The sequence below is a fragment of the Micromys minutus genome (assembly GCF_963924665.1).
Source record: "Micromys minutus genome assembly, chromosome: 27".
NCBI classification, from domain to species: domain Eukaryota; kingdom Metazoa; phylum Chordata; class Mammalia; order Rodentia; family Muridae; genus Micromys; species Micromys minutus.
In genome coordinates, this window is record NC_137962.1 from 3,177,495 (window position 1) to 3,189,052 (window position 11,558).

At 41.3% G+C, this 11,558-nt stretch overlaps 1 protein-coding gene across 1 annotated transcript; it reads right to left on the bottom strand.

The window, feature by feature from the left end:
- Positions 1 to 8,593: 8,593 nt before the first annotated feature.
- Positions 8,594 to 10,117, bottom strand: LOC308438013 (uncharacterized protein CXorf49 homolog; the record flags this gene model as incomplete). Its single annotated transcript, XM_080939292.1, has 1 exon — positions 8,594 to 10,117. The coding sequence occupies one exon, from the start codon at positions 10,115 to 10,117 to the stop codon at positions 8,594 to 8,596; it is 1,524 nt and encodes a 507-aa protein (XP_080795418.1).
- Between the last annotated feature and the right edge of the window lie 1,441 nt (positions 10,118 to 11,558).

An 11,558-nucleotide genomic window follows, 5' to 3' on the forward strand; every position in this document is an offset into this window, starting at 1 on the left:
GGAGTATTAGAGATGGAATCCAAAGCTTTGCACTTTGCAGGTAGAGTTGTCTACCATTGAGCTATATCCCCAATCCTAGTTTGTTTTATTTTAAATCATAGTTTAGCAACAAAATTGCAAAAATTTCTCTTCTATGTATGTCTTTTCATTTGGAAAATATTGTGTGTGTGTGTGTGTGTGTGTGTGTGTGTGTGTGTGTGTGTGTTTGCTTGTTTGTTTGTCTTCATGTGTGTGCAGGTACACTTGTGATGGTGCTTGGCTGTGGAAACTTATGGGTGAGACATCAGACACGCCCAGCTATTGTTACTCAGGTGTTATCCATGTTACTTTGGGAGAAAGGATCTATTTCTGGATTAGTAGTGCCCAGTGAGATCCAAGGATTCATTTCCATGATCTGAGCCCTGGAATTTGAATTATGTACCACCATGTTGGCTTTTAAAAATTATTTTATGTTCATTGGTGTTTGGTCTGAATGTATTTCTGTGTGAGGTGTTATATCTTGGAGTTAGAGACAGTTGTGAGCTGTCAGGCAGTGCTGGAATTTGAACCTGGATCCTCTAGAAGACCAGTCAGTTGCCCAACTATTGACCCATCTCTCTAACCCCACATGTTGGTGCTTTGAATGTGGGTTCTAGGTATCAAAATCAAATCCACATTCTTGCAAGGGAAGCATTTTACTTGACCAAACCATCTTTTTAGTCCCTCAAATAATTATTTATTAAGATTCACAAAAACTTTGACTTCTTCCTTAAATGTTTTGCTCATTTATTAAAAAAATTAAGTACACTGTTCTCTGCTCCTAGATTATTTAACAAACATTACAGAGTCATCTCTGCCATGCTGTGTTGTAAATGACATGTACATAATGGTACATAATGTACTAGAGAACATGCAATAAAATGCTATGGTCATCATAAAGCTGTTTAAAGATTATTTACTTATAGTTTTTTCCTTACAGGAATATGTTATAGCATCTTAAAAGATGAAGACTTCAATTATTCCTCCCCTTCTCTATCTATCTACCTATCTATCTATCTATCTATCTATCTATCTATCTATCTATCTATCTATCTACCTATCTATCTATCTATCTATCTATCTATCTATCTATCTATCTATCTATCTATCTATCATCTACCTACCTATCTATCTATCTATCTATCTATCTATCTATCTATCTATCTATCTATCTACCTAATGTTCTGTGGGGACTCAGTATACAATTATTAAACTATATTGTAATCAATACCAGACTTTTACTTTTGTAACCATTAACTGTTGCTGTTACTCATTAGAACACCCACCTTTCTTATCATTCACAACTCTATGATTCAAGAAACTTCATTTTAGTTTTTATTCCGGCTATAGAGGTGTACAAAATAGACAGTAAACTTTGTCTAAAGTTGTGTGGTAAAAGATTAAGATTTTCTTAAGTTTAGTGAAAGAAATACTGGGATTGATTCATATGTTTGAAGCACTGGGGCCAAGTCATAGGTAGCATGCATAATATGCATCTTTAATCTCTTCTGTATATCCCGAGACCCAAACTTTACTCAAGAGGAAGTGATTGCAGCAAACCTTAGCTTTACAGTTGGCATAGGTGAGAACGCATGAGAATGAATGCCCTTGACCATGTTGTTCAGTTGATGCTCTTGGGTGAGATAACTTATGGTACCCAGGGAAAAATCCATGTTGTTTGTATGACTTACTATTATTCCAGATACTTAGTAACCATCACAGACATTGAATATGAAAATGAACTCAGGTTGTATAATTTCTCTTTGTGGATCATCTAATGACAAGTTCCTATGTTTTTCTGAGCCCTCTTAAGAGATGAGAGAAAATCCAAACCACTTTGCCTTCCTAACCCATGCAGGAAGATTAGTTATAGGAATAGGACTTGACATTACTGTCTTATGTGTTCTACAGAACAGATTTTGGAGTGACTTCATTTTAAGTCCCTGATGAGTATTTCCTGTGAGATTCTGGGTATTGCATGTGGTTTCTTCCATGCCTTAATTTTCTCATCTACAGATTCAGGAGTTTTAGAAATCATGAGTTGTTGCTATGTATTATTTTTTACATAGAAGAAAGTCTATGCTTTCAATGAAAAATCGTAATGACTGTGCTTGGTTGTTCTTATATTGCTGAGTTCTTTCTGCTCAGTTACGGCAGTGGTGTCAGCCAGAGGCTCAGAGGGAGGATTTAAGCAAATTCCACTTTAAGCAAATTCCAGGCAAGGTTGAGTTCAGAGCTGTGAGAACAATAATAGTTTGGTGTGACATGTACACACAGTGAACTACACGTGTGTAGTAACCTCCCGATAGGACTCTATGACTCATTCCTTTCTTCTTGTACACACAGTGTCACACTGAGATACTGTAACATAACTTCTGACAATTCTTTGTCTGTGGCAGTAGAGTTTAAATTCCAGTTCCACAAATCTACTAATCAGAGTCAAATTTGATTTGTGCAAGACAGCATCTGAGAATGTGTATTTTTTTATGAGACTTCTTCAGGTAATTCTGAGAGCTAGTAAGGTTTAAATCCACTGATTCAAGAGGGCACCTTGTTTGCCTTAGCATGGCAGTTAGGATTTCTCTAACATTGTCTCTGCCTCAGTTTCCCTTTCCACCTTGTGTCTAGTTCAATCTCTTGTGACCTTCCTGTTTTGGTGCCCTCACAGAGGCCAAGCCCTCTGCAAACCTGATGGTTATATGTAGCATTATGGTTTCCTAGACTCATGCTTTAGCATGTGTGCCTAACTTCCTGTACCAGATGTTTGTTGAGTGAGCTAACATACCTCAGGGCTGGTTTAATCTGTGTCTCTCTATCTCTGGGTTTTGTGGTAACCACCCATCTGCCCTCAGAGTTGACTGATCCCTCTTTGCATTCTTATAATGCAGGGAACATTTTGTTACTATTATAGCTACAGTGACATATTTCATACTCTCAGTGACATATTTCATACTCTCAGTCTTGGCACAAACAGCCGAATAGTGGGATATGGTATCTTAAATAGAACAGAGAATTTGAAATTATTTTTATGTGTAATCTCTGAAGTTTTCAACAAAGATAAAAATAATACTTTTTATATGAAGAAATACAGAAGTGAGTTTTTAATATTAAAACATCCTCCGAAATCCTTCTCAGAGCAAATTAAAACTTTCCATTGAATCTCCCTAGACTAATCCAATTTTTTTGAAGACAACAATTGAGATAAAAAACAATTCTGTATAATCAAAGAATCCATTTCTATTTTCCTTATCAGACACTTCAAGATCTCCATTTCACTCTATGAGAGACACACACATGTTCAGTTACTTTTGTGTTCCTCAAGAGATAACCACCATTTTCAGATGCAAATTTTAAACATGCACAAACACAGAGAATTTCTGTACACACATTATACCTTGCTTTTATAACTAAGTGGTTTAACTTGGAGATTTACTTCATTGACATAAACAAGGAGATTTGTTATTATTTTGCATGGTAATCTGCTTCATCAATATTAACTGGGTTAGTATTTACTTAGCTGATGGAAATTTAGTGGGCTGCTTATTTTTGCTACAGTAAGTAGCTCCTCATTGTATATTCATTTTTTAGGGTACAGGGATAGCTAAGGCTGACTTATTAAAATTGAAATTGTTGGTGTGTACATTTATATATTTAATGGACATTGTCAAGCTGTTCTTTCTAAAGCACATCTCAATAATACTCCTAATACAAACATACTTGGTGATCCCAAGTTCTATTAAGGTTTTTTAAGATTTGACACACTGCTATTTAGGAAGAAGTATCTGGAACTTGAAGAGGCCACCTCCTGTAGCTAGGCAGGGACCTCAGTGGGGTGACAGAAACACCAACCTCTACCCAAATTTTATCTGTCTACAAGAAATGTACTGTATCAGTTGAGAGATGGGGTTGTTATCCCACAGTCAAAACTCTGACACGTATTTGTTCCTGACTGAAAGAACTACAGAGATGGAAATGGGGGAAAATGAGGAAAAGATGTTTCAGAGACAGGCCCAAAGGGGGATCCAGCTCAAGGGGAGGTCCCAAGGCCTGACACCATTACTGAGGCTGTGGAGCGCTTACAAAAAAGGGACCTATAATTACTGCCCTCTGAAAGACCCAGTGAGCAGCTGATAGAGTCAGATGCAGATATTTGCAATTAACCAATCAACAGAAGCTGCTGAATCTTGTGGTTGAATTAGGGAAAAGATGGAGGAAGCTGAAGAGAAGAGTGGCCCTTTAAGAAGAACAGCAGTCTTAATTAACCTGGACTCTGAGATCTCTCAGACACTGGATCACCCACCAGGCAGCATACACCAGCTGATATGAGGTCCCCAATACATATATAGCAGAGGACTCTTGGGTCGGGATTCAGTGAGAGAAGCTCAACCTAAACCTCAAGAGACTGGATGCTCCAGGGAGTTTAGAGGTCTGGTGGAGTGGGTGGGGTAAGAACATCCTTGTGGAGAAAAGTGGGGTGGAGGTTGTGGGACAGTTGGAGGGTGGACTGGGAAGGGAATAAAATTTGGAGTGTAAAAAATGCCAAGACAAAACAAAATGATACTATAAATCCACAAAAGTAATCATAATAGTAAAAATAAACAAAGAAATGTAGGGATGGAAGATAAAGCTGAGTCTGAGGGAATGGTCAAGCAACAACCAGCCCAACTAGAGATCTGTTGCATGGGCAAGCACCAATCCCTGACACTATTAACAGATACAGAAATCCACATTGGATGGAGCTCAAGGACTTTTATGGAAGAGTTGGGGCTAGGAACTCCACAGAAGGACTAACAGAGGCAACTAACCTGGACCTTTAGGGCTCTCAGAGGCTGAGCCACTAACCAAAGAGCACACACAGGCTGGAGCTAGGCTCCCTACACATATGTAGCAGATGTGCAACTCGGTCTTTATGTGGGCCACAAACAACTGCAATGGGGGTCTATCCTGAAAGTTGTTGCTTGTCTGGGGGATATGTTCTTGTACCTGGGCTTTCTTGTCCCGTCTCAGTGGGAAAGGATGTGCCTAGGCCAGATTCAATGTACCAGGATAGAGGGATACCTAGGGGAGCATCCACTCTCTCAGAGGAGAGGGAAAGGAGGTATAGCAGAAGTGGAAACCAGGAAGGGGGCAGTGATCAGGATGTAAAATGAAGAAATAAAAATATTAATTTATTTAAAAAGCAGTATCTCTTGATAGTTTTATTTGCATATCTCATTATAACAAGACTGAACCTCTGTTCATGCCATTATGGTTAATTATGCTTCCTGCTAACTCTGTTTTCCAGATGTATTGAAAAAACAAATCAAATCTGTGCACTTTTTCTTTTATAGTCTATGGAATTTATTATATTCAGAAAGATGTTTAGTATGTAAAATAAATTTCAGAAAATATTCCTCAAACTTTAAAAGTTGTATTATCTGGTCAAAATTGCTAATCATTGCCTCTGGATATGAAAAGTCTAGGGAGATGGAATGGGAAGCTTCTCATTGACCTGTGAGGGTGTTTTAATTCTTATGTCAATATTTTCTTCCACCTAGTAGACTTTTATTATGTCTTGAATATTCTGTTTACTCTTGATATTTTCCTCAAGAGAAGTAGCTTTAAATACTGTCCAAATCTATTATATTCTTTGGTATGTCTCTCAGTGATTATTTTCCATGCTGACAATAGAACCTAGGTCATTGCACATTCTAAACAAGTGCTCAACCACTGAGCAACATCTCTGGATTCTTTATGGTTTGTGTATGTGTGTGTGTGTGTGTGTGTGTGTGAGAGAGAGAGAGAGAGAGAGAGAGAGAGAGAGAGAGAGAGAGAGAGAGAGAGAGAGAGAGATTCTGGCCCACTGAAAGAATTATACTATGACCTTTTATTTACAATCATTTTCTTTAGCCTGTGCGGGGGTGGGGGGTGGGGTGTGGGGAGCTGGAGGCGGAGGCGGAGGCAGAGGCAGAAGCTTGTTCAAGGATCCTGAATAAACTGCTTGAAGAAGATCTTCCCCGCTGGTCGAGGTTGGGCGCGACACAAAACATTCATGGGAGGAAATAAAGGGAATAAATAGAGGAGCAGGGATTGGAGAAAAGATCATCCAGAGACTGCCTCACCTGGGAATAGACCCCGTATGTACCTAATAAACCCACACACTGTTGCTGATGCCTAGTATCGCTTACTGGCAAGAACCTGATATGGATGCCTCCTCAGGGCCTCTGCCAGAGCCATACTGATACAGAGGAGATGCTTGCAGCTAACCACCAGACTGGCCATAAGAACCCCAATGAAGGAGCTAGAAAAGAACTGAAGGAGCTGAATCGATCTGCAATCCCACAGGAAAAACAAAATTATCAACTAACCAAAGCTCCTAGGGACTAAAACACCAACTAATGAGTTCGAATGGAAAGACTCTTGGCCCCAGGTGCATATGCACCAAATGATAGCATTTTCTAACATCAGTGGGAGGAGCGGCTGTTGGTCCAGCAAAGGCTCATTTTCCCAGTGTAAGAGAATGCCTTGGTGCTGAGGTGGGAGAGGGTTGTTGGGAGAGGGAGCACCTTCATAGCGGCAAAAGGAGGGGAGGTTGTTTGGGGTTGTAGGAAAGGGATAACATCTGAACTGTAAATGCAGAGAATATGCAATAACAAAATTGGGAAAACATACATGTGGTATTGGGGTAACTTTTCTTGGCAACTTTTGTTTTGAGACAGGGTTTTACTATATAGCTCTGACTGTCCTGAACCTCACTATGTAGGCTATGTTGGCTTTGAATTCATAGAGTTCTTGCTTCTGCCTCCCAAGTGCTGAGATTAAAGGTGTGTTCTACTATGCCTGGCTTCCTAGATTATTTTTAAATAAAGTTTTCCAGAGAATAATATTGTATTCATGAGAGGGGAATGGGGGAAGAATTTTTATACAAGAGTAGAGATATCCCTGGCTCACTTTAAGTTTTCATGACTCATTGTCCTGTACATACACAGGGTTTCTGGCCTGGAGTCTCGCTGTTCAGAGGGTGTCAACAGTGGGGCAGCTTCTAACTTGCCGTCCTCCTCCCAGCTCCCTGATTGCTTCTTCCTTGTGATCTCAAAAAAGTTCCGGAGATGCTCTCTTCCCTAATTCTTGGACTATTCCAATATGTAAAGGGTGTGGGAGATATTTTTACTTCCAGGGTGTAAAATTTAACATCAAAGTTGTTCTCTACAGTCTTTAGATTTAAATCCATAGTAGCCCTTTTTATTTTCTTGAAATTTGACTTTAAACTTTAGGCAATTCTTTCTTATGCACAAAGACTTATTGTTTTTGAAACTGACTCATCCAACAGTGCTTCATTAGAAAGCACTGAAACAGATTTAAAGATGAGTTGATATCTGTAGCATAGGGCTCTGTCTGCAATGCCAAATAGCTTACACTTAATTTTACACTATGAATTGCAGCTTGTTTTCTGATATTGGTGTGAATTGCTCCTCTCCATGAGATGATACATCTTTGATGCAAATAAAACACCCTTACTATTTCTAGATTCCAAAGAATACTGTATGCTTGATCAACACAGCCTAAGTATGGGGGTAAAGGGGGAAGGATTTGAAAGGGATAGAGTCACTTTATCTGAGACACAGTAAAATACTAGGGAAAGTGACTTCCACCAAGTTGTTTCTCCATTTTCTTTCTTTCTTTCTTTTCTTTTTTTCTTTCTTTCTTTTTTTTTTTTTTTCTTTTGCAAATAACTGTATGGTCTGCTTTTGATTTGTTCTGTGGCCTTGCATCTGTTTTCTGCTTGTTGTGCCTGGAGAGTTTATCACATAGAGATCTTTTACATTTAGATTTTGTTGGGCCAGACGTACAACAGACCCCACTGACTTCTTTCTGAAGTTCTGACTGTGACACTGTAGTGCTAGTCAGGCACCAATAATTTATCTGGCGAACCTTGGAATACATTGATACTACTGCATGAACAGGTTGCTCGTTGATATTTGAACAAAGGCTTGTGGGAGAATCCAGACCTTTTACCAGGGAAGAGTGGATAAGAAAAGATGTCAGCTAACTGAATTCTTTCCTTAAAATAGTAAAACGGCACGGAAGCACCTTTACTTATATTCAGCATCAGTAGCACCAGCCCTGTAAAACCAGAGCAGTTCCCTCTGAGCCTTTAAAATGAGGGATTGTTTGTGTTCATCTGGAGAACCACTGTGATTCTCTTGATGTGGGACCATTCTCAAGGAAACAAACAACAGGCAAACAAATCAAACCTTGAAGCCAAAATAAAAGTAACTTAAAAAACTCGAAGAAGCTTGAGAAAAAATACCCTTGACCTGTTTAACACGTTATGTTTCTTCATGTTCCACCCCAGGCCTTGTTGGTACTTAAACCAGTTTTAAGAAGGCAGAAGCAAGCAAGCATTTTTAAAGAGTAATCTTTATTTACTTTTTATCACAAACTTTTATTTTTCTTCCCGAGATGTATTTGAATTCAAAACTACTGTGAACTCGGAAAGGGGTGAGGGAAAGAAAGCCGCAACAAAGAGAGAAGAATGTGGAGGAGAAATCAGAACGATGGCAGCTGCTTGCCTGTCGATGTGTTAGGTTGCACTTTAGTGGGTCTGGAACTTCTCATTGACAGCCTGCAGGGCTGACAGCTGTTTCCGGAGGTCCTCTATTTCCTTCTGTAACTCTGGACAACGCAGACAGCCTTGTGTTCCAGGTAGTTGCAGTATCTCTGAATCTGGGGCTGGGGGACCCACCGTTTCTTCCTGGTCACCAGATGGCGCAGATTTCTTGGACATGATGCCTTTCTGGCTCAGGACTGAGGACGGAGAGTTTCCGGGCTCCTGGAGGCTTCGGGTGTTTATATCCCCACTGCTGAAATCCTGATGCACACTCTGGCAAGAGGGCTCCGCCCTGTGTGTTGGAAACTGAACCTGTGAGACCGGGTCTCTGCTTGAGTCAGTGTCTTCTTTCCCTGCCAACTGTAACTCCTTTGTCCTCTTTGTCCCAGATCTCTTCCCAGTGTAGAAGTTCTTGCACTGTTTGGGTCTTAAGGGCAACAGTGAGTATTTATTGGACCTCCCAGGCAGGCCAACACCAGAGATTGGGGGGAAGGTGGCTGGTTCTGCAGGAGCTGACTTCAGTCTTTGGCCCCATTGATGGAAGGCTCTCCCCAGAGTAACTGCTGAGGCATCCCACAGGGGTTTTTTCTTCTGGGCCATCTTCTTTCTAGGACTGGCCTTGGGCAGGGCACCTACCCCAGCAGCAGCCTCTGGGTAGCTGGACTTGCTTCCTCCCTTACCCCATAGAATGCCTTGCTTTTTCTTAGAGGAACAGGGTTCCAGCTCTTTCGAGGTCTGCCTTTCCATGCCAGAGGTGAGTCCCCGGGTGGTAGAGGTCAGCAGGGAGGAGGGCATCCGGATAAAACTGTCCCTGGTCTGGACATTTGAGTGTCTAGCTAGGTCTCCAGTCTCCGCTGGGCCACTGTTCTTAGTCTGGTTCCCATCTTTAAGGCAAATGGTCACTTTCATCATCTGTACTTCATTTAATTCATCTGATAATTCAGGTTCAGAAGTGGGGTGGTAGACATTCTCGCCGACTACCATTCTACTAGTGGTATTCTTCCTCGGGGTCACCCAAGCTCTGCTTTGCTCCAGTCCCTTGGGGAAGAAAGTGGAGGCTGCCTTTGCCTCCTCGGAGATCGAAGCCTGCGGAGCTTTCCTGCTGGAGCCTGTCTCAGTCTCCGCACAGAAGCTCTCTGGGGATGGGTGTTCTCTGGCTCCTGATGTCTCAGGGTTGGTTACCTGCTGCCCAATGGCCGCAGTCTCTACACTGGGCTGGGAAAGGAAGTCCAAACCAACCACATTTTCATCCACTTGGGAACCTGGCATCTCTTCCCCGGGCACCGGGGAATCAGGCCAGCACCCTCCGGCCCAAAGTACCACCGATGGGGTCTCTGACGTGTCTGGCTGGGACACCAGTGGGAGCTTGCTGCCTTTGGGACTTGGGAGGCTGATTTCACCCTCACTGCTCTCGGCAGCTCTTGAGACAAGGCTCAAGCTCTTGTTGAGGTCTCCACTCTCCTCATAAAAGTCATCTCCTGGAGCAGACTGCTCCTCGGGAGAGCCCATGTTGCCAGTCCCGGAAGCGGAAGTAAAATTCCAGGAAGACCGTTGCTCTGCTCACATAAAGTGTAAGTCTCAAGATACAGGAAAACCTAGGTTTTCCTGTCCTAGCAACAGGATTTTCTCTGATGACTCTTGTTTTCTCCTAAAGTTTTAATTGCACCTGCACACACACGCACCTTACTAAGCTTTAGTAGCACAATCTTATCATATTTGTATAAACAGGCTTTATAGCTTTTTTTTTTTTTTTACTCTTACAGTTAATGTGATGATAAATTTACTTCTCTCTCTGTGTGCTAAAATATTCCAGAGGGAGTACATGGAATAGGATTCTCATGTACAGAGGAAAACACTTTCAAACATTTAATCAAAGGTTTTTGACATAGCCTTGTCTTCAAGCTTGTTTTATACTGTGAATCTGATCTTGCATTCCAGATTGTGTCTCTCAGTTGCTGCTAGGATTATAGGTCTGCGTTACTGTGTCACATATATGTGGTGCTGAAGATGGATCCAGGACTGTGAATGTTCAGCAAACATGCTACCAAATGGGCTATATCCTCACCCTGAAAAAAAACATCTTCAGCAGGTTTTTAAAATGTATTTCTTTACTATTTACTTTAGACCCTTCTCATTGCCACCCCAGCAACCAGTCACACACCCCCTTCCCCTTCTCTTCTGATCAAGTGGAGGCCCCCCCGGGTAATCTCTACTTCAAGTCTTTTGTGAGGCTAGATGCTTCTTCTCCCACTGATACCAGATGATAAATAGTAAACTCCTCCAAGAAGAGTTACCTGTCCCTGCTTTCCTAAGAAGAGTTAACCCTTTCTGCTTCCTTAGAGTGGAGTGGAGCCAGAGTCCTCACATTGCTCATAGTCTCCATTAACAGGACTATGAGAATATCATGGTCAGTCCCATTGCTGGGAGTTTAGCATCACTTGTTACTTTTACTGGACTGTGGGGTTGCACTGTTTTCCCCTTCAGTGGTCTTTCCTTTACATACTTATGAAAGCACAAACCAAGTAATATTCACATTCTTGAATCTTTTCCAGTTCATTTAGAATGGGCTTTAGTTATATAAACAGCTTGCAAGCAGGGCATTCATCAGCTAACATCCTCTTACCTCATGGGCAGCCACACTCAACTTTCAGACAGGCCAAGCTGATTCTCATGAAGACCCTTTGACTTGTCCTTGGTTGTCTACCCATGTTCTTTCAGAGATGTACACAGCTTGGTCTTATATTTTAGAATTTCAATCAAATGACATTTCTTTGGAGCCCCCTCCTGATCTTTCTGATGAATAGCCGCCTCTCTCCCAGTTGATAGTACTTCTGCATCCCCTACATTGCTTTGTTTTTCTTTATAGCATTTCTCACTCCCACATCTCTCTTATATTTACTGTTTTCTCAGTTTAGCACTGGAATGTGGACTTGGTTAGGCTAAGAACTGC